Source organism: Sprattus sprattus (assembly GCF_963457725.1).
Source record: "Sprattus sprattus genome assembly, chromosome: 10".
In the NCBI taxonomy this organism is placed as follows: Eukaryota; Metazoa; Chordata; class Actinopteri; order Clupeiformes; family Clupeidae; genus Sprattus; species Sprattus sprattus.
Window position 1 is genome coordinate 29,942,365 of NC_137908.1, and position 24,038 is coordinate 29,966,402.

General features: G+C 43.8%; 1 protein-coding gene across 1 annotated transcript in view; it reads left to right on the forward strand.

The window, feature by feature from the left end:
• Window positions 1–23,859, forward strand: part of unm_sa1614 (un-named sa1614) — a gene marked incomplete at both ends in the record, with an annotated part of 49,967 nt that extends 26,108 nt beyond the window's left edge. Inside the window, 14 exons of the mRNA XM_080846473.1 lie at window positions 60–193; window positions 1,057–1,148; window positions 4,623–4,809; window positions 7,881–7,966; window positions 9,941–10,056; window positions 11,244–11,311; window positions 11,676–11,783; window positions 12,215–12,464; window positions 13,255–13,470; window positions 14,175–14,238; window positions 14,671–14,732; window positions 21,643–21,872; window positions 22,310–22,432; window positions 23,785–23,859. Of these exons, the coding sequence (XP_080702599.1) occupies window positions 60–193; window positions 1,057–1,148; window positions 4,623–4,809; window positions 7,881–7,966; window positions 9,941–10,056; window positions 11,244–11,311; window positions 11,676–11,783; window positions 12,215–12,464; window positions 13,255–13,470; window positions 14,175–14,238; window positions 14,671–14,732; window positions 21,643–21,872; window positions 22,310–22,432; window positions 23,785–23,859 (1,811 nt within the window). The remainder of the gene's footprint in view (window positions 1–59; window positions 194–1,056; window positions 1,149–4,622; window positions 4,810–7,880; window positions 7,967–9,940; window positions 10,057–11,243; window positions 11,312–11,675; window positions 11,784–12,214; window positions 12,465–13,254; window positions 13,471–14,174; window positions 14,239–14,670; window positions 14,733–21,642; window positions 21,873–22,309; window positions 22,433–23,784) is intronic.
• Between the last annotated feature and the right edge of the window lie 179 nt (window positions 23,860–24,038).

A 24,038-nucleotide genomic window follows, 5' to 3' on the forward strand; every position in this document is an offset into this window, starting at 1 on the left:
CATTTTGCCAGTGTCTATCTGCATAGCTCTCTTAACATGTTTGCGTTGTCCGTCTCCAGACCCTGAATGGATCTCCACTAACCTTGGCATCCTGACATGCATCGAGTGCTCGGGGATCCACAGGGAGATGGGGGTGCACTACTCTCGCATCCAGTCCCTCTGCCTGGACAAACTGGGCACCTCGGAGCTGCTGGTGAGCCCCCACACTACCCCAATCACACTGCTGTCATTTACACTCACACAGAAACACAATGAGGTGATAGTCAGAGGAAACCTAATAATAAATAACATTTTAAACTGGCAAGGAACACAGTCCAATCCACATACGTAAGTGTAATTTTAGGTTAAAAATGTAGTAGCTGTGGAATGCTCCTTCTAAGCTAGGAATGCTCCTTGTGTCAAGAACACTGTAAGCAGATGCAACCGCTTCAGAGAAATACCAAAGGCTTAGGTGCATCTGTAGTGCACTCATGAGATGGCTGCTTTAGTCTTTAGTGAAGCCGAAAGACATTGGCATGATGGAGGACACGCAAGCAGAGGGAGAGCCTGTGGCTGATCTCTGTAAAGCTGATGCATGCTGGTGTGTGTGTGTGTGTGTGTGTGTGTGTGTGTGTGTGTGTGTGTGTGTGTGTGTGTGTGTGTGTGTGTGTGTGTGTGTGTGTGTGTGTGTGTGTGAGAGAGAGAGAGAGTCTTCCCTCCCGTCCTCTCTGCCCTGTCCTCCACCAGCTGGCCATCAGCATGAGCGTTAAACGGTATCAGCTGGCCCAGCGACTGCCTTGGCCACGCACACTCACACACTCACTCGCACACTCACACACTCACTCGCACACTCACACATTCATGCGCTCTCTGGCCCTGGACAGTCCCACCTGCTGTCTCAGCCCTGATTCCTTTCTAGTTTCCTTTCATTCTAGCATATTGTTCAAGTCAACTACAATCAGTATTACTCAGAAAACATTTTGGGATTGTCATTTACAAGCATGCACTTGTAAATACAAAACTTGCACATTGACTCAGTCTGATTGTAGATGTTGATATGCTTCTCTGCTCCTGCAGTTGGCGAAGAACGTTGGGAACTCTGGCTTTAACGAGATCGTAGAGGCCAATCTGCCGAGCCCTTCGTTGAAGCCCAGAGCCGAGAGCGACATGTGAGTGATGAGCACCTGTCAAATCCCCCTGCCTGTCTGCCGCTCTCTCTCTCCCTCTCATGCACAATCTCTCACTTTATTTGACTTTCTCTCTATCATCTCTTACTGTTGGCCTTCCCCTTCTCTCTTTCCCTCCCTCCCTCCATCTCTCCCTCTATCTCTCTATATATGTTCTCTGTCTGTTTCCCTCCCTCTCTTTTCCACTTTCTCACTCCCTCTTCCTCCCTCCCTCCCTCCTTCCCAGTCTCTCCCTCTCCTCTATCTATCCATCTCAGACCTCTCTGCTTGTCTGTGGCAGGCTCTGTGCCACTCATCTGATAAGCCATTTGGCCATAACAACAAGAGTCATTCTCCAGCAGTTGAGATCCACAGCACAGTCTAGTGCCAAACTGATGCAGATTGTACAGGCACTGTTTTCATGCATTCATTTGCAGTTTGCTTTGCATACCGGTTGGACTCCCATCAGTCAGTTTAATATGAATCAGTGCACGAATAGGCATATTTCAATGCGATTGCTTGCCCTTGCTCCGCCCATCTCTGATTCTTGTCTCATTGTCCACCCGCCTTTTCCTAATGATATACTTGAGAAACAGAATGAACCATGCTACATTCTTTTGATGCCGTTTGCATTCAGTTATTCAATAAAAGCCACAGTCCGTCATGACCGTAGCAGGGCTTACTGAATTGGCTTACTTCAGAAGTCTTTCCATTCAGATGTTTTTTTTAAATAGATAAACTGGGATGAGATGAAACGGACATTGTCGTTGGCCACAGAGTTTGATGTATCAACATGAATTATGGGAAACCTGTGTGGTTTAGTGCAGTGTAACTGTGAATGATGGGATATCTGTGTGGTTTACTGTGACTGAATGTGAATGATGGGATATCTGTGTGGTTTAGTGACTGTGAATGATGTGATATCTGTGTGGTTAAGGGCAGTGTGACTGTGAATGATGGGATATCTGTGTAGTTTAGGGCAGTGTGACTGTGACTGTGAATGATGTGATATCTGTGTGGTTTAGGGCAGTGTGACTGTGAATGATGGGATATCTGTGTGGTTTAGAGTGACTGAATGTGAATGATGGGATATCTGTGTGGTTTAGTGTGACTGTGAGTGATGTGATATCTGTGTGGTTTAGGGCAGTGTGACTGTGACTGTGAATGATGTGATATCTGTGTGGTTTAGGGCAGTGTGACTGTGAATGATGGGATATCTGTGTGGTTTAGAGTGACTGAATGTGAATGATGGGATATCTGTGTGGTTTAGTGTGACTGTGAACGATTGGATATCTGTGTGGTTTAGTGACTGTGAACGATTGGATATCTGTGTGGTTTAGTGACTGTGAGTGATGTGTTATCTGTGTGGTTTAGGGCAGTGTGACTGTGAATGATGTGATATCTGTGAGGTTTAGGGCAGTGTGACTCTGAATGATGGGATATCTGTGTGGTTTAGTGGCTGTGAATGATGGGATATCTGTGTGGTTTAGTGTGACTGTGAATGATGGTATATCTATGTGGTTTAGTGGCTGTGAATGATGTGATATCTGTGTGGTTTAGTGTGACTGTGAATGATGGTATATCTGTGTGGTTTAGTGGCTGTGAATGATGGGATATCTGTGTGGTTTAGTGGCTGTGAATGATGGGATATCTGTGTGGTTTAGTGTGACTGTGAATGATGGTATATCTGTGTGATTTAGTGGCTGTGAATGATGGGATATCTGTGTGGTTTAGTGTGACTGTGGATGATGGTATATCTGTGTGGTTTAGTGGCTGTGAATGATGGTATATCTGTGTGGTTTAGTGTGACTCTGAATGATGGTATATCTGTGTGGTTTAGTGTGACTCTGAATGATGGGATATCTGTGTGGTTTAGTGTGACTGTGAATGATGGTATATCTGTGTGGTTTAGTGGCTGTGAATGATGGGATATCTGTGTGGTTAAGGGCAGTGTGACTGTCACCTCCAGCTGACTTCCCACTGGAATAGAACCATGACAGTAACAGAAAGAGTCCCTCTTTGTTCTTCTCTCTCTGTATCGATCTCTATATCTCTATCTCTCACACATACACACACTGCTCTGCTCCCAACCTCTCTGTCTGTTTCACACACAGTCTTGTGCTGTATCTGTGAGAGACAGACAGATAATGAGAGAGGTGGAGAACAGGCCAGCTGCCGTGTCTCTCCTCTCAGTAGTAGTCATATATCTATGTTACTACTCTCTCCCAAGGAAAAACCATGGCTAGTATTACATCTGGTTACTTGTGTGTGTGTGTGTGTGTGTGTGTGTGTGTGTACAAGGACTGTGTTCATACTAAATGACCTCTAATACTATTCACTTCCCTTATCTACTTTATGCAACATCAGCAAAAAAGAACCACATTTCTCGTTTTTTCTCAGACTGAGGAACCATTTTAGTTTCTGTTCATTATGTACTCCGGGGTGCTTCTATTTAAGATGATTTGGCAAGGTAGTTATTTTGCAAGTACCTTTTGCCTTTACAAAAAGGTCAATATATATATTATTCCAGAGTTAAACAGCATTTCATGTAGACACTTGGCTGCAAGGACCAATCTCAGTTGTACTTTGTCTTTGTAAATTAAACTTTATTATTGTTTTGATTCATCTATTCAACATTGAGCAAACTGGTGTCCCAGAGGGTGCATGTGTCTGCGTGTGTGTGTGTGTGTGTGTGTGTGTGTGTGTGTGTATATGTATGTATATGTGTTTGGCTACTCACCTCCTCTTGGTTCAAATCTTGCCTCAGTTTTTAAGAGTTGATTGCTCTAATCACAAAGCTAAGAGGCAATATCCATTAGCTTTGAGTGTAATGCAGCCTGTGAGGTCGAGTAAGAGCTCAAGTATGCTTCTGCGCACTCTGCTTCACACAGTGCAGTCTCCAAAGTATACTAGTTTTGCTGTTGCGTACATATCTCTCAGCACACAAGCTCAATCACCGTGTTCACAATAACATCTCTACGTGTCGTGTGAATCTGCAGCAAAGACTCTTATTTCTTTTCATAGGTTTATCATTTTTTCTACCCTTTCATAACCGGTTACTCCTATCTAAACAGCGATAGCAAACTACCTTCAGATACTGTTGCTGGTAATCTAATCAGCTATGATTCACTGAAGATTGAAATAAATGAGCCTCTCATTTTATCAGCGGGTCTCCATTAGCAGGGAAAACACATACTAATGAGAGTGCATCTGCACTGCAAGTCACCTTGGATAAAATTGATTAATAACATAAATGGATTTTGTTTTCTTTTGACCTCTGAACCAATGCTTTAAAACTTGCATGCACATGCACATGCCCAGTCAACGCGCACAGATCCATTTTGGTGCTGCACAGACGGTCCGTACGAAAACTGTGTTGAGGACTTCACTGTACACAGACCATGTTCGCAGAACTATACTTTGAGCTTGAGGCTCAGGACTGCACCAATGTCAGTGACTGGCCTGTGCTGTGTGCAGGTGTGTGCGTAAGGACTACATCCTGTGTAAGTACATGGAGCTGCAGTTCGCCCCGCACAGTGGGAGCTCTCCAGGCACGCTGCGGCGCCACCTGCAGGAGGCGGTCAGGAGCAGGAACATCTTCAGCCTGTTGCAGCTCTACGCTGAGAGACTAGACCTGAGCCTGCCACTGCCCAGCCCACTGCAGGTATATACACACACACACACACACACACACACACACACACACAAATGCACCTAAACATGTACACATGTACACATCAACGAAGTCCACACACTGCATTCTTTATGTATTGTTCCTAACCTCATTGTTATCCACAATCATAACGTAAAACTTCATTCTTGCTTCAATGTTCTGATATTGAAAAGACTGGAATGGATTGGAAAATTGCCTCAAGTCTACTTTTTATTGATCTCTCTCTTTCCAATCGCCTTCGATTATTGCCTGAAGCTGAAATTCAGACCCCAGTATAACAGCAGCTCAGTAGAACTGCTTTGAGACAATGCCTTTTGTTAAAAGCCAGTCACTTCTAAAAGGAACAAGACTTGAAAAGAATCACAGTGAAAAATCAAATCCCACTTGATTGCCAACTTCTAGGTGGAGGATTGCAGATGAGGTGATGCTGCAAGTGTCTTCATTACAGTCACAAATGGAATATGATAGTACTGTACTGCTATTGTTGTACATGCTCTGATCACATCACATATTGACTAACTTTATCCTCTCTGGTCTTCCTCACAAACTCCTCCAGAAACTGCAACTGGTTCAGAATGCAGCTGCCTGTATCAATACCAGAACCCCTTTCATAGAGCATATTACTCCTGTCCTTCAACAGCTTCATTCGCTCCCTGTATCTATTTCAAGACTCTGCTTCTTACTTTAAAGACTCTTGATAACATAGCCCCTCCGTATCTCCCCACCCTCCCTTACCCTAAGATCTCCCCCCTCCATCGGTCTCACTACACCTAATGCCCGCTTGACTACCATGGGGTTGAGAGCTTTTAGCCGTGCCGTCCATCGCCTCTGGAACTCTGTCCCACAAGACATCCATAATATTGACTCTCCCACCTTTAAAATCCCACCTTAAGACACAGCTCTTCAAACTCCTATCCTGTGTGTGTTGTGTGTGTGTGTGTGTGTGTGTGTGTGTGTGTGTGTGTGTGTGTGTGTGTGTGTGTGTGTGTGTGTGTGTGTGTGTGTGTGTGTGTGTGTGTGTGTTAGGGGTGGGCGATATATATCGTCTGCGATAATATCGTCATTGTTGTTCGAACGATGTGCAAAATTACATTATCGAGTATTTAAATGACTTCGCCAAAAACAATGACACGCACGGGGAAACTTTTCACATCATGTTCTTAAAGGCACCCAGTGCAACTTTCGAGGCTTAAAAATAAACATTAAATTTCTAGTCTTTTTTAAACGTAGTAAGTTTCAATAACTCCATACCATTCCATATCGACATTCAAGGAGCAAAGATGAGACGTCGTAGTGTGGTGAGAACTGATAGAAAATCGATAACAACAACAATCGCCGCCATTTTCTTTATTTTTTGTAACCTACAATTAATACAGCAGGCTTCCAGTCAATGGAAAAATGGCCTCACCCCACCGGCGATTGTTGTTGTTTACGATTTTCTATCAGTTCTCACCACACAATGACGTCTCATCTTTGCTCCTTGAATGACAATATGTAATGGTATGGAGTTATTGAAACTGACTACGTGTAAAAAAGACTAGAAATTGAATGTTTATTTTTAATTGAATGTTTACATAAAGTTGCACTGGGTGCCTTTAATATAGCCTACGGAGCAGCAGCGCTCCCCACAGCACGGCACTCACACGACTAGTGGGCCTACGTGATAACGTGACATGACTTCTCACATCCACTTTGCAACAAGTTAGCAGCGCATGGTGATGTCTGTTGTGCCTCCGTTGGTGTAGCATAAAACGTGAGTTTTATTAAAACATAGCATGTGTAATGTGTAACTATTTCATTCCGTTTGTTAACCTCTCCTGCTGTCTGTCGCTGAACGTAGTTGAATATTGCAGTGGAGTAAAATGCTCCATGGCCGAAGTAGATTGCATGTTATTAACTTCAGGGTTAATTCCCTTCCTTTACGTCTGCTGCTGGTTAGTAAGTACAGACAGCAGGAAAGGTTAGCAAACGGAATGAAATAGCTACACATTACACACGCTATGCTTTAACAAAACTCACGTTACTCACATACATAACACTTGCACAGCATAAATGTTTGTTGCTACATCCAAACTATGCGTCACCGTTGTCCCTCACGGTGCTCCTTAAAGGAGCCGCACCATTTTACTAAACGTTATTGCAATGTGAATCATTTAATTTAAATATGCTTATTGTGTACTCTTGTGCGTTTAACAGCGCTTGTTTGTGAGAGAGAGCATTTAACTGTTGATGCCCCAGTTTAATAAAGCCAGGCTATTCATAAAAAACGTACGTCAATGTGGCATTAGTACTATGAACAGTTGAGAAATTGATTCAGTGGGGCTGTCGGACCGGGCCGGGCTCGTACAGAAAAATTCGTCCCGATCCATGCTCTAATGCTCATGTATTTGTATTTTTATACAATCCTAGACAGAATTTTAAGTTTAATAAGGCCATAAGAACTGCTATTGATGTGCAATAATTCTCATGGATGCATGGAGCACTTTATTACAAGAGTTCAATATATCTGCATTGCAGTTCAATTAAGTTATTTTTGTTTAAAGACAATAAAGAAGTGTTTTCCTTAAACATTGTGCCCATTATTGTAATCTCCAAGAAGGTATAACTCTGAGAATTCCAATCAAATTTTTTTTTTTAAATATCGTCTAATTATCGTTATCGTCAAAATGAAAACAATATCGAGATATTATTTTTTTGCCCATATCGCCCACCCCTAGTGTGTGTGTGTGTGTGTGTGTTTGTGTATATGTATCTTTCTTTTTTTCCTTTCTCTGAATGTTGATTGTTTGCTACAAAATAAATAAAATGCATTATTATTATTATTATAATTACCACAACAAGAGCTTCTGCATCTTTTAACAGGAAAAATAATATCATAAACACCAGTCATGAAATCTGAAAATAATTCTTCTGTCAAGAAAACCCAATATTGAGTGCAGTGAATGTGACCCACCTGCCACAGACGTATTGGGGCTCCATGCCTGTTTCAGAAATGATGATGATTTGAAATGCTTGTGCTCCACCCCGATGTTAACCATGAATGTTGTTTCTTTGGGGAACAGGAGAAGGGGGAGAGCGCTCTGCACCAGGCTGTGCTGGTGGCTGACCGTACCTCTCTACACATGGTGGACTTCCTGGTCCACAACAGGTGGGAGAGAGCGGGGGGAAGGAGGGATGAAGGAGTCCAAGTACCATTTCATAAAAGCAGTCAGGGAAAATCTATGAAAGAATTCAAAAGAGCTTATTCACACTAACAAATATTTTTTAATATTTTTTCCATTTTCTTTAAAGTAACTTGGGTGTATAGAACTTCAATCAATGATCGAATAAAAAAAGTGTCTTTCAGACATGGACCTTATAGGATATGTGTCAGCCGATAAAGACATGCAGTACTCTTAATCGTATACTTAAGCATGCATCCTAGTACATGCACTCAGGAAATTATGCACTGTAAACCCGAACAAGTTCAGAGAACTTAAAACTTTTGATGTAACCGATTACATAAGAAAATTTGAGTACATATATAATTTTTTTTAAGTAAACTTAACTCAAAAATTATACATGAAGGAATGAAAATGTATAATTTTTGAGTTAAGTTTACTTAAAAAAAATAATATATGTACTCAAATGTAATCGGTTACATCAAAAGTTTTGAGTTCTCTGAACTTGATCGGGTTTACAGTGTGCAGCTAAAACACTCTGATCTCTAAAAGTCTTCTGCTTGACAGGGCCAAACTTTATGTAAGTATTAGATTAGCATAGCCATCACAAAGGACGTTAAAAACCTCTTCTAATGTCAGGGTGTCCTGCCAGTTTATCCAGGTGGACACCACTGAAACAGTATTGGCTTTCACATGCCATTGCCTGCCTGCTTCCTTTGCAGCTGTGGTTGTTGAGTGGGTTGGCAGGACAGTTGGTTGGTTTGTCGTTCATGTCCTTCTGTGCTAGTAGGCGAAGAGCTGCACAGGCATAGCAAGATGGCGTCTTGTTTTTGTGTTGGATTGCTGGTTGAACTAGTGCCGAAGTCAGTATCTCTCACAGTTCCTGGTCTGTGTGTGTGTGTGGGGGTAAACCTCGGTGGTCAGAAAAGGAGAAACACTGGAATGTGTGAGAGAGGAAATGCGGGGGGATCTGTGGTAATTTTTCCGGAACGTTCCCACCAGCTGGGGCCTCTCAGCTTCTCAGCCTCTCACCCTCGGCCTGAACCACTGGCGTCTCATGGCCGCATCAGTGACTCCTAACAGCCTCCGGAAATCCTACACGATGTTGATGTTGTCCAGTGACTGAGAAGGGAAATAGTAGGAGTTAGAGATCAAGGGCCGCAGTAAAGGGGGGGAGAATGCACTGACATTTCGCAGCATGTGGGGTGTAAGGGTGATGGAATATTTTTAAGAATTTTCTGTGCACACAAAACTTTGCATGCAGAGTTTTTTAAGTTGTTCTTTGTTTACCTCCGTCTTACAGCTTGAATATTTAGTTGTCCTCTTCCGCTTAAAGGGGAAACCTCAGCATAATGTATATCTCTGATTAACTCTTCCACCCAGGTGCTGCCTTATACCAAACTGCCCAACAGTAACTTGATTGACTGAATGCGTACGATCACTGAATAGTACAAAAGCTTGGGGTGTTTCTTATTCGGGGGCTCACTCTTCCTGAGAGCTGGGTCTCCACTTGCATGGTGGAAATAGACATTTGAGCCTTTGCTGGGTGTGTTTGAGCGTTCTTAAATTCAAAAAGGAGATTTCCAGCACAGGTGACAATCAGTACGGGTCCTCTCTCTGACTTGAACCCTACTCTATTAGTTGAGCAGTTGTGATCAGATTGATATACTTTCTAAGTGTTACATAGCAGGATGTAAATATAAGTACATAGCCAGTATTTTGATTTGCATTTGACCCCATTTGCACTGGACTTTGGCTACATATAACAGTCACTGGTACCTCTATATCACTTATTTTTCATGTCAGCTATTAAGCTCTTTGCCATGTTATAAATACATTTTAAAAAGCCATGATTTAGATTAACATATAGTCTCCAGCCTGCCTGAGTGAGCATCCCATCTTACTGTGTCTCATCTCATCTCATCTCATCTCATCTCGTCTTGTCTCCTCTCGGCCCCCAGCAACAACCTGGATGCCCAGACGGTCCGCGGGAATACAGCTCTGCACTACTGCTGTTTGCACAACAAGACCGAGTGCCTTAAGCTGCTGCTAAGAGCCAAGGCCAACACACATATCAGTGAGCGAGCCCTCTCTCTTCCCTCCTCTCCCCAACTCTTAGACCTTTTCCTATTTTTTTCCCCCTTTCTTCTCTGTCTGCTTATGTGTGTGTCTGAGTCTTTCTCTTTCTCTCTCTGTCTTGTCTGCGCTCCTTTTTATGTTCTCTCTGAGTCACACTGACTGTATTTCCTGACAGGGTCGTTCTGTTCAGAGCTACTGAACACCTCGCATTAAAAACTGAAATTCCCTTCATTTTATTTCTTTGTTTTATTGATCTGATGTCTCCCATTCATCATATAAAATGTAATGCAATGGTGAGCTCCGTCTAGAAACATTTTGACTGGCTTATACAACCGCCAGATGTGTTGGCTCTAGACTCATTATGAAACCCTCAACTGACACTTTAGATGTTATGGTCCACAATCAGCAAGCTACGGCAAGTTCTATAGATGATGACTGAGGAGATAATGACGTGTGAAAACCACAACTTACCACTAATTTGTGATTTGTTTAACCAGAAGAAATCCTCAAGTCACCATTTGATTTGCTGAAACCTAGGCAGCGTGTCATACTGTACGCTTCTCTGTAGAGCCATCTGTTCAGGCTACTGAGTCCATCAAGTCATAACGAGCTGATCCAATCTCCTTCAATGTAAAAGCCTGCACCCATAAATATCAAGACTAACCCCAACAAACCCTTATCGAGGGTTTCCAGACCACCGCTTACACAGCGGAAATGTGTGGATTGGCAGCGCCAGGCCTGGGTAGTGCCCCATCGGGTAATGGAGTCATTTGTTTAAGATATGAGGGAAGTTCATCAGTAATGAGACCCTGCATGATCATAAATTGTTGCGAGGAGCACTTAAGTAATTGAAGTAACTGTGAGGTCACAGGAATAAGTCATGGCACGGAGGACGTTCTGCTGACTGAAGTGAGGAAGCCGTGTCTGCATTGCCTCAGGTTTTCTCTCTGTGAAGCTGTGGAATAGATGGTAGACCCAGTAGAACAACAGACCCAAATGTTTTTAAGTGCTGACCAAAATCAATGTTTTGGCTTATTAGACCTTAATTATTACTCTCTCTTTTTTGTCTCTCTCTCTAACTCTCTTTCTCTTTCTCTCTCTCTCTCTGTCTCTGTGTGTGTGTGTGTGTGTGTGTGTGTGTGTGTGTGTGTGTGTTGCCAATTGAATCACGGCTTGTGTTTTCAGAGAACGAGGCGGGGGAGACTGGACTGGACTTTGCACACAAACTCAAACACATTGACTGTGAGGAGCTGGTGAGTGAGACCTGAGGCCAATCCAACACTGTGCCGTGTAGATGCCTTTTAACCACAGACTAAACAAAATGAGCGACTTCACCCAGTAAGCAATAACCAACGCTCTCCATTGTCTCATCAAAACAACTTCCATTTTTGTGTGCCAACTCATGGCCTTCACTTTGATTGATTATTCTTGAATTAAAGCCTAGACTCTCTATTTATTAAAAGGTTTTACTTTAATTGTGTGGATCAATACTGCTTCACAGCTAATGCATCAACTGGATAGGTTATAAATAACATGCTGTAATGACCAAAAGTGCCCAAGATTGGCATTTAGTGAATTCTCCCTCTCCCTTTTTTCATATCTTCCCTTCTACCCCAGATAAACCAGGCCCAAAATAACCTGTTTAACATGCACGTCCATGTTGAGTATGAGTGGCGGTTGCGGGAGGAGGACCTGTATGAAAGTGATGAGGAGCTGGATGACAAGGTTGGCATCAGCACACATGCAAAATCAGTAGCTGACAGGCTAGCGCCACCCAATGGAAGGCAATTTGCAGCACATGCCAAGAGAAATGGTAGCTTTAAATAAATAGTCGACAAATAAGTGTCTCTGCGCTGTTTGTCTTTAGGTGTTCACGATAAATGTTTTAAAATGTCTGACTCTTTTTGCTTTAGTTTTTTTCTTCAGTTTTCATGTCTGAAAAGACCTATTGTGCTTCAGCATAAAAGATAAAACACATGTTATGCATAAAACTGTGCAAAAAGTTATGTTTATAAACTGCTTAAAGCAAAATTGTCTTGTAATATCTGGTCTTGAACCAGCATGACCTCTCCTGTCATCATGTGACCTGTGAGCACCAGCCCTGGGAGATTTGGCAAACAGTGTCTGAAGAAACTATTTCTCTGTCCCACTCACAGATGGGCCCAGTGAAGAAAGAACGTTCCGGAGGCCGTCCCTTCAGCCTGTACCAGAGCAGCATGCTGAGTCAGGACCGAGGAGGAGGCAGCGGAGGCGGGGGGATCTTCAGCGTGGGCCGCAGACTGGCTCTGGGCCGAGACCACCGCAGGGAGGTGTACGCCAGCCCCAGCTCTCACACACGCAGCCTGGACAGCCCCCCACCACCCCCACCCTCTTCACCTGCGCCCCCCCTACCACCCAGGGTCAGAGGTGAGAGCCACAACAGAGCAGCGTGTCTGTCTTCTGTATTCAGATGGTCTTACCCACCATGGCCACCAGGTGTCAGCCGTGCATCCACGCTTTATTGTAGTAATTAAGTCTTCTGCACAATATGGCATCAAAAGAGGTTCTCAGGATTGTTTCGTCAACATTTGGTTGTGTTTCAAGGCCCATGTTTATAGAGTTCATTTATTCATTTGAAAACACAAGTGGACAACGAATGTACAAAACAAGTTGAGGCTTTTTTCCATGTTCTCATGTGCATGTAGTTTGACAGCTTCTAAAGTGCTACCGCTCTTTGGTAAATACAGCATGACTAATTTCCAGCTGTTGTCTCACCCTTCCCCATTTGTCTGGTTGGTCTTCCCCAGGAGACCTTTTTTTAAAACTCTATCCGTGTAAGGACAGTGGTAAAACGCAATACAAAGAGGACATCTCGAGACAACACATACAGTTAATGTTGAGCTAGACTGTAATGCTTGTCACTGTCAGCTAGTCCTTGTTTCCACCGCACTTCTCTCCTCTAAGGTATACATCTAACCGCATTGTTTTCATCTCCTGGACAAAGCGTAGCATTACCCTCAACATTCTATGGCTGACATTTTCCGTTTGGGGCTGGTGTTGCTGTGGGATTCCTGTCTCTCTTCTTACAACAGTAAACTTTGCCTTTGTTGAGTTGTCTTTGGAGAGAGTGAGGATGTTTGAGGGATCCTGCCTGCCTGCCTCACCTGTAGCTGTGCTGGTGTTTATTTGTCCCTCACGTGGCATGTGTCTTTCTCAGTACCCAACGTGCCACCACCTCCACCCCCTCTTAGCCCCCCCGAGGGCTGGACTGAGGTCATCAGCAGCATGGGCAGCATGGGCGGCGGGGGCAGCGGGGGCAGCAGTAAGAAGCGGACCCCGCCCCCTCCCCTTATGATCCGCCACAAGCGCACCTACTCTGAGCCCACGCCCCAGGTCCCCCACAGCCCCCACGCCTCCAGGCATACACACGCCGGTGGGTGCCATGCACACTTATTCTCAACAGACACACTGAGAGAAACCACACACACACACACTCAAACACACACTCATGCACATACACACACACACACATAAACACATACACTGCTGCATACCCTGGTGCTATTATCACCTCACAAAAGACACACAGCAAGCAAACACCCACATACACACTCTCTCTCTCCCTCACACACACACACACACACACACACACACATACTGTTGCATACTCTTGAACTTTACACACAGTAAAGACTTAAATAAAGACATACAGTTTACAGTAAACAGTATGTAATGTGCACACCTAACAGAAACATAGATGCCTGTGGATAAACACATGTATCTGCATACACACAATATGGCTTTCCTCTCAACTCTTCTAATAGATAGATAGATAGATAGATAGATAGATAGATAGATAGATAGATAGATAGATAGATAGATAGATAGATAGATCTACATCCAGTAGCTTATACAACTCACAGACACACATACACAAATCACTATACACATAGGGAGAATATGTTCAAAAGGAGTGCGGTGGAAACAGATAAAAGAATGGGTCTGACCCTATGGTATAATATGCATGATTGCGAGTGATCTGCTGCTATTAGTCCAGTATATCAGTTTAGCTCCATTTTCCATGTGAAACCTTTGCCCTCTGTGGTTCTAATGGCAACCTGTGTCTCTCTTGTGTAGATTACGGTGTTCCTGTGAGTTCACGAGCCTTCAGCGGGCCCGACTCCTCTTTCCAGAAGTGTGGGTGAGTGTGCACACACACACACACACACACACACACACACAAACACACAGTCCATGTCAGCCGGAAACATCATGACAACTCTGAGCTCTAGTGACAGCCAGATGAACTGCTAGTAGTCCCCCGCTGTCTGCGTCAGGAAATTGAAAACAGACTCATCGTTGTCTAAGTCTCTAATGTTGTCACCAAAGATTAATGGCAATATGTAGATGCAGTTTCTCAGACCAGAGATGAACCATTTTAAGCACTGCTCTTGTCCGGCAGCCTTAATGGGATAGCGTTTTGTCCTCAGTTTATGTCACGAGATTGAGAGCACGCTCGTCCTTTATGGCACATCTGCATAGCCTCTGCTGTCCATCGGAATGATTTAGTGAGTGGTTGTGTTCTCCAGCAGGTTGCCTTTTTCCTGACTTATTGCTTTTTTTCCCCCTGCAGCCCCGGCTCTCCTAAGTACACTGTGACTGCTCTCAACTCCCTCTCTGAGCTGCCAGAGCGAGGTACGGGTCCCTGCCAGCTCACTCCACACCTTTAATTTATGTATTACTCATCTCCGCCTTAGGGTATCTAGTGTAGGGATTTTGAAATGTCAATGATCAGACCGGAGCAGGTTGAGTTCAGTTTTTTCAGGTCATAGCCATTCATTGTTTTTTTATCGCTCTTATTCTTAGTCTGTTCAAGAATGGCATTGTATTTCACCCGCTTGTCAAACAAGTGTAGGATTTACTCCGTTAGATGTCCTCATTGAACCTTTGTAGTCAGTGGTCAGCAGAGAATTTGTCATTGAGAGTTTTATCTAAGTGTGTGTGTGTGTGTGTGTGTGTGTGTGTGTGTGTGTGTGTGTGTGTGTGTGTGTGTGTGTGTGTGTGTGTGTGTGTGTGTGTGTGTGTGTGTGTGTGTGTGCATTTTGTTTAACGTGGAAACTGCGGCAAGGAACACACAAGGAAATTCACTGGAGCACACAGATATTGCCTTTAATCTGGGTGCAAATCAGATAGACTTATAATTAAAGTAATGTGTCAGAAACATTCCAAAAGTATTCCTGTGGTCTGACAAGGAAGTGCTCTCCATGTGGCTTTCCCTGATAACTAGCTCTGTATTTTCCATCTCCACCCTCCTCGCATGGGTGGGATGGATAAGCCATTTTTAAACTCAGAAAGTTTGTGTGCGTGTGTGTGTGCGTGTGTGTGTGTGTGCGTGTGCGCGCGTGTGTGAATGGAGAGTGGGAATCTTAGTAACTGCTGTTCCCAACTAGAGTAACCCACCGAGTGCACACCAGTTCACAGGAAATGCAAAAACCTGAAAAGATAAAAATTCGTCTAAACTGAACAGTCACTTGTTGCATTAGTATGGGGTTTTAACTGTGGTTTGGGTGCAGCTTTTGTCTGAGGCCTCTCTGTACAGTAGGTTCGTGAGGAAAGAAATGAAAATTAAAAGGAAGAAAAACACACAATGCAGTAACTTCAAGTACTAGTTCTCATACAACCAACCACAGCACCTCAACCTTGTGCTGTGGTCTGGATAGAGAAACAAGGCTTCAAATTAAATCAAATCAAGTCCAGCGAGGCCCACCCAATTTTTTAAGTCTATCAATTAGGATATCATGATCGGCAGAATCAAAGGCTGCGCTCAGATTCAGAAGGGCTGTAAGGTGAAAATTCACCCTAGTTACCTCAGGACTCCGGAGCTGCATATAGTATATTTATTAGACAAACAAAAATTGCAATCGGGCTCATTCCCCAGCACAAGGCTTAAAGTAAAGCCCTGATAAACACATCGCACAAGGTTTATATAGACAGAAGTTGAGTTTTCAGCAGGGATAACCACGTGGTGGATCTCTGATGTCCGAGGCTCCCTATATTGCAAGGATGGCTGTTTTGCAAGGTCGGAAGAAACTTATCACCTCTGGTCTAAACATGCTCTTGTACAAACGAAGACTAAGTGGCACCTAATATTCTAAGTGACACACACGCAGAAACACAGAAAAGCCATGTTCCTGCTTACATAAGTACATGATTCATATAAGGTCATTAATAATACAAGGCACTTGATTATTATATTCTTAAGTCATTAACAGTGTTGGGAAATTATCTCCATTAAAGGCCAAGATAGACAGTTTTTTGGAGTCAGCATTAATCCAATGATGTGGCTCATTTCATTTTGTCTAGGGACAATATAATTATGGTTGTGGGATGCTAATTTAAATGACTCTGACAGAGTTTTGAATTCGCAGTTTAGACAAAAACAATTACATATTACATATTTATTTACACAACATATTAACAAGCAAACAGTTTAACACCGCAGACATAGCACACAATACCAAAATGTTCTACTGACCAGTATAATTGGTGGCAAGGCAGCGAAGCTGCGAAAGCCACCTATTGGTTTTCTATTTAGGTTTCCTCCGGTGTATCTGTTAGTATTAATCTTGTACCATGGGAGTCAATGGCAGCCCCTAGAACCATATGGTAACTTTTTGTGAAATTTGGCACACTCATTAAGGACAGTCCCTTCTTCATTCACACCAAGTTTCATGGCTCTCATTACACCACTCTAACGCCACCAACAGGTCAAAGTTGGACTTTTGTAACACACGCAACTTTTGAACCGTATGACCGATTTTCAAAATGAGGTACCATTGGATTCCCTGGATCAAGACGAATTAAACATACCCCATGGCGTCAATTTCCGGTTATATAGATTTTCCGCCATTTCTGGTTTTATCAAAAACCTTTGAAAGCCTACTCCTCCTACAATTTTTGGCAAATCTTCTTCAAAATCACCAGAGATGATCTTCAGACCTAGCCTCACAAAAGTTATCGAACAGAATTTTGATCCTCACAACCGTTTGTCTGGTACAGCCACTCAAATACAGCAGAAAAGGCGTCAAACAGGAAGTGAAGTCATATCTTGGCAAATCTTTGAGAAATCAACAACAAACTTGATATGTCACTGGAAGACACTACAACATGTTCCCATGTGCAAAGGCAACTTCATATCTTGAAAACGGATTGATATAAAGCAAATTGGATACATTGTTAACGCTAAAATAATGCTTTACACATCAACAGGTCAAAAAGTTATACTCTGATTCAATCACAAGCTCATGTGAAGACACTTGAGAATGTTAAGTACACAAATCTGAAAAATAGTTGACTGTAAGATGAAAAGTGGATTTTTGGTGAATATTTGAAACATGCATGCTTGGCTAATTTCTAGGGTGATTTTCAGTAGAAGGTCTCTCTCTCTGCTACTTTGCTCCTCCCTGCGTGTCTCACACACTCAGTCTCTGTCTTCACACACGCGCAGGCTTGATTTTACGCACACACATTCTCACAGACACACAGCTTGGTGTCACACACATACATTCTCACAGACACACAGGGTAAGCGCACACACACAACCTCCACTCAGTCTAAACTTCAAGGCAAAAGCATTGTTAATGTTGGATATGAAATTTAATATCCCATTGGCAAGTCTGCAGCATGGATTTTTCTATACAGTGACAAATTGACACAAAATTACATTTTTCCCTGGTTCGCAGTGTTTGGAGGAGGAAACCGCCATCGCTGCTTGCAGCTATATTTATTATTATAACACGGGTAGATGGAATCCACCATTCTGAGAGTTAGTTCCGGGGTGTGCTATATTCAACGGTATAGTAACTGTACGACCTGTTTTCATCTACCTGAGCGTTCCATATCAGTACGCACTCAAAAGGAAATATCTATCCAAGATGGCGGCGTGTTGTGGCTAATGTAGTGGGGAATGTTTCATGTGATTTAAGCTATCTACACGACTTTTTATATGTCTAAATTGACTCGGTTAGTTGTTTCTGTGCTACGCGAATGTTGCAGAGTATTGAAAGTCTTTACTGAAAGTCTCGAATATTATTTGTAGGTGACTGAAACGCTTAGACCAAAACCCCATTGAAACACACGTAGATTTTGTGCTAGGCTTCCAGACGTGAAGTTCCCAATGTTATTTGTCTGTTGCATAGCAACAGCCACACAAAGGGGGACTATTTTCTCTTGGCTACTGAAATGCGATACACAATGTTTGGTGACTAGAACTTTTTTGTGCTGAAAGGCAGCTTAGAGTTTATAATTTAATTTTACTTAATATTTATAAAGTCGCTGGCAACCGTGTTATAAAAGCAATAAGGTACTCGAGTCAGTACGGTATCGTCAATCATGTACTTGTTCGAGGGTTTGCCGGCCCTCCGCTGCGCGTCGGGCCTAACAACTCCCTCGAACAAGTACATTATTGACGATACCGTACTGCCTCTCGAACCTTATTGCTTAATTATAACACGGGTAGATGGAATTATAACACGGGTAGATGGAATCCACCATTCTGAGAGTTAGTTCCGGGGTGTGCTATATTCAACGGTATAGTAACTGTACGACCTGTTTTCATCTACCTGAGCGTTCCATATCAGTACGCACTCAAAAGGAAATATCTATCAAAGATGGCGGCGTGTTGTGGCTAATGTAGTGGGGAATGTTTCATGTGAATTAAGCTATCTACACGACTTTTTATATGTCTAAATTGACTCGGTTAGTTGTTTCTGTGCTACACGGATGTTGCAGAGTATTGTAAGTCTTTACTGAAAGTCTCGAATATTATTTGTAGGTGACTGAAAACGCTTAGACCAAAACCCCATTGAAACACACGTAGCTTTTGTGCTAGGCTTACAGACGTGAAGTTCCCAATGCTATTTGTCTGTTGCATAGCAACAGCCACACAAAGGGGGACTATTTTCTCTTGAACTGAAATGCGATACACAATGTTTGGTGACTAGAACTTTTTTGTGCTGAAAGGTAGCTTACTGTTTATAATTTAATTGTACTTAATATTTATAAAGTCGCTGGCAACCGTGTTATAAAAGCAATAAGGTACTCGAGTCAGTACGGTATCGTCAATAATGTACTTGTTCCTAACCTCCACTGCGCGTTGGGCCTAACAACTCCCTCGAACAAGTACATTATTGACGATACCGTACTGCCTCTCGAACCTTATTGCTTAATTATTACACACATGGGAGTCTATGGCAGCCCCTAGAACCGCATGGTCAAAAGTTGTGAAATTTGGCACACTTATTGGGACCAGTCCTCTCATCAATTTCACCAAGTTTCATGTCTCCCACTCCAACCCTCTAGCGCCACCAATGGGTCAAAGTTGAAGATGTATTTACACATGTTACTTTTGAACCATATGCCACATTTTCCACAATGAGGTATCGTTGGATTCCCTGGATCAAGACGAGTTCAACGCACTCTATGACATCATAAACAGTTATATAAATGTTCTGCTAATTCCAATGTTAAGGAAAAGCATTTTTTCGCAACTCCTCCTACAGATTTTAATGTTAATGCCTTCAAACTTGGTCAGGATACTCTTCAGCCATGGGGGATCAAATTCTTTTGAGGGATTGTTCAAAATCTCAAAGGCGTGGCAGACCGTCAAACTTTTACTTATTATATGTATCTTCTTCTGCAATGGGGAGTCTATGGCAGCCCCTAGAAACACATGGTCAGAAGTTGTGAAATTTGGCACACTTATTGGGACCAGTCCTCTCATCAATTTCACCAAGTTTCATGTCTCCCATTTGAACCCTCTAGCGCCACCAATGGGTCAAAGTTGAAGATGTGTTTACTTTTTACTTTCGGGCGACCGTTTGTTAGTTACAGTCTATCAAATTTAGGTGGCCGAATTGATGTGGCTGCCATTTTGAATGAATGAATATAACGTTTTTGGTGAATATCAAATATTCACCCAATTTTGGCACAGATTATCTTCAGACCACAATCACCTTGACTTGTCAAAATAGGACTGAATTACAGCTGTTTAAACTGTTAAAACTTGGTCCAAATTTGACAACCATTGCCACAGGAAAAACCGCTTCTATTTTGACACAGTAACTGAACTCTGTGATTTTCATCACCGACAATAGCTCACTAGGTAAGTGAGTTGGTGATTGGTGCCCTGTCATAGGCAGCCTCATCGGTTCGAATCTAGCCTCTGCTGAGTATATCAAAAGCCTCTTCTGAGTGAATCGAAGGCTTCTTCTGGGTCATCTGACCAGCTTGGCCACCACATTGCTGCTTGCAGCTATATTTTAAAGTTGGTGCACTTTCGTTGGAGCTCGTAACCGACAATTAGAGGTGAAACAAACGTAATCCACTCACGACTATCCGTATAGTTCAGTGGAAATCCGTTGTCTTCTCCCGCGATTTCTGTCCTCTTCTTTAGCGAATGCAGTCAGTAGTTTAGCTCAGGAATAGCACCTAGTCTGCTCACAACTTCAAGGCATTTTTCCTGCGCCAGCAGCCTTTAGCGAGGTTCGTGTTTCGCATGAATATGTAGTCCCGTTGGGAAACGTGAAACACTCCAATGCAAATGTCAATACATTCTGTCCCGTCGTTTGAAGCAAACCTTTTATTACCAGTTTTGAGAACTGCTTCAGCTTAGCAATACAATCTTCCATTTTCGACATCAAGGTCAGACAGACGTGTATAGAAGGGTAGAAGAAGTCCAATTTCAGAACCAGAAAATACCCGACAAGTGCGCTCTCGCTCGCCCCCTTCACTGAGGCAGTGGTACTGCCTGCCTCAGTAACAATATTTTTCAATGCGTTTTGAGCTCAACTCAAAGGTTCTACGCTTGCGCACGCATGCATAAAACCCAGTTTGGAGTGATTGCGCAATCCTTACTGAGGCACTGGCTCAGCTGCCCATAGACACCAATGCATCTGCCTCAGTCCATGGCACATCCCTGTTTTCAGGAACTGGAAATGCGCAAATTCAGCGATTTTGATAATAAAAATGCTCGAAATGATCGGAATCATGCAGATATTACACCCATACCACAGATTAGTAGACAAATATGAATATTTATTTTATAATATATATATATATATATATATATATATATATACTGTATATGCATATATATGTATATATATTTTTTATACTTTTCAAAATGACAGGCTCTGCCTCCTATGACCGCACGTCCCTGGTCTAAAATTGAACTGAAGGGTCTCACCTGGGCAGTTTTAAGCTCTGATGGGAAAACACCTGTATGCAGGGAACAGTTTACAATGGCCAGAATGTCCTTAGACACAGAAATAAAGATGGTCTTAAAGAATGTGGTGGGAATGGGATCAAGAGGGCATGTAGGCGGCTTCAGTTGTGACACTACTTTGCACAGCATTTCTGTATCAGCCAGTGCAAAAAAGCTCAATGTGACTTGAGGCATGAGTTCCACCCTGCTTAATTGTGTGTGTGTGTGTGTGTGTGTGTGTGTGTGTGTGTGTGTGTGTGTGTGTGTGTGTGTGTGTGTGTGTGTGTGTGTGTGTGTGTGTGTGTGTGTGTGTGTGTGTGTGTGTGTGTTCTCCTGTTGTAGGCTACCGGCTGGATGGCGAGAGCAGCGTTGCTTCGTCCCACCTGCTCTACCAGACCCCACCTCATCAGTCCGGCAGCGGCAGCAGCAGCAGCGGCGGAAGTCTTGGCCACGGCCTGCCGCTCTCCTCCACCACCCCTCGCTCCTTCAGCATGGAGTCCAATGGCTCCTCCTCCTCTTCGTCCTCATGTCACCATGGCAACGCGCCACATCCATTGCCAAGGAGGGCTCTGGTGCGTGACCTGGCAACTCTCATGTTTCATATTCGCCCACACCCACATCTCACTTCCTCTGTCTGGCCAGCACCTACAGATGTGGTTGAGAGGGAACAGGGTTGACCTTAGTAGAAACCTTTCGTAGAAAACACAGGTTATTTCCTCCAAGCTCACATCGTGACAAACTTTACACATACCTTTAAAATGTTAATAATTGAAGGGATTACTCCGTTGTGGTAACTGTATCATTACTGAAAAAGGCTGCTGAAATCTCAAGGAATCTCATGGCTAATACACCTCTCAGTATGGCACTGGAATTACTGTGTCTGTAATGCTATAAAAGTCATCCATGTGACCTAATGAGGGTTAGAGCTGTATATGTATGGGACTGTTGTCTCTGCCATGATCATGTGACCCTGTGCGTGTGTGTGTGTGTGTGTGTGTGTGTCTGACAGATGAAGCCAAAGCTGCGGCGTGTGAAGGCCATCTACGACTGCCAGGCCGACCATCACGACGAGCTCAGCTTCAACGAGGGCGAGGTGCTGGTGGTGCTGGGAGAAGAGGATCCTGATTGGTGGGTAGGTACCAAGTCAAAGCTGATTGGTGGTGTGGCCAAAAAAAACAACTGGATGAGGAAAAAAACAGCTGGATGAGCTGAATGGAAATGACATAACAGTCAGAGAGGTTAGTGGCCTCCTTGTGGCCTCTGAATTTGTTGTTCCCCCGAGCCCGCCTGTCTGTCTGAATGAAGATTAACGAGGTCATTCTGAAGTTAACTGATCTTTCCTTAATAGTCACATACACACGCACACACACACACACACGCACACACACACACACACACTCAGCTTCCCATGGTCTTTATTACCCCTACACATGCTCACACTTCCTGTTTTTTTTTGCATTTATTTACATGTCCACACACACACACACACACACACACACACGCGCGCACACACCATGCAAAGACGCTCTCTCACATTCTGTCACAGAAACCTCTTCTCTCTTCCCTTTCTGTGTCTTTCTTTTCACCCCCTCACACACACACACAAACACACACACACACACACACACACACACACACACCTTATAGAAGCGGCAGCATCTGCAGAGTAGCAGTGTGGGTATCTGTGTGGGTAGCTGTGTGCCTGTTTGTCTGCTGTTCTCTTCCGGACGAAAACGTCTGTATGGGGGCCCTGCACCAGCTCTCATGCACCTGCCTGGCCTGCCTGCCTGATATAACGGCCTCCAGATCAGCAGTGCTTTCTGTACCCTCTTGCCCGATCAGCCTGCTTGCTAGGGCAGCAACAGTCATCTTCGACCTGGGTCTGGCCCTGCTCTGGCCCAAACGGGATCAGGAGAGAAAGGCACTGCGAATGGAGCAGAGGAGGACAAGAAGAGAGCAAGACACAGTAAGGGTGGGAACGACTTGAGTTCCCAGGAAACGCAGATAGGCACTGTGAGGAACCAGGCGGAATGGAAGGAAGGTTTTTTTAATGGCACAAGTAGGGTGGAGGGTGGACTGCTCTGGGGTTAAAGGTTAAAGGTACTGGGTCAAAGGCAAAGGAGAGGAAAAGGAGGAAGAGATTGACTGTCGTTTTGTGGGCTTGTGTTTGCGCACCTGCTTTGGTTAACCCTGAACCATTTTGTGTGCGTGTGGCAAATAAGCTTTTAGTATCAATCTCAAGGATTTCCAATTTTAACCAAATTCCTACATCAATGGTTACACAATGCACCTGATACACATTCAGTTCTTTGTGTGTATGTGACCCTACCTTAGTATTTAACTCTGTCTGACCTAGTCTGTCTGCACCGTCTGGCCTCAGGTTCACTGACTCCCTTGTGTACCTGTGTCTTTCTTTCTTTCACTCCCTCTCCCCCCCCCCCCCCCCCCCCCCCCCCCTCTCTCTCTGGCTCTTTCCTCTTCCAGCATGGCTATGTGGACGGCCAGCCCAACAAGAGGGGGCTTTTCCCCGTCTCTTTTGTCTGCTCTCTGACTGAGTGACGCACAACCCGGAGGAGAGCAGACGATGACTGCCCCTCTCTGGCACCGATTTCCTGGGAACAGACCCAGGGGACCCTGTGCGCGGTGTGGCCCCCAGGCCAGTGAAAGGAAGGCAGGACAAAAGCCGGTACACGCCACAGCCCCCCTCCAGGTAGCACTCCAGGGAGATGAGCCGATAT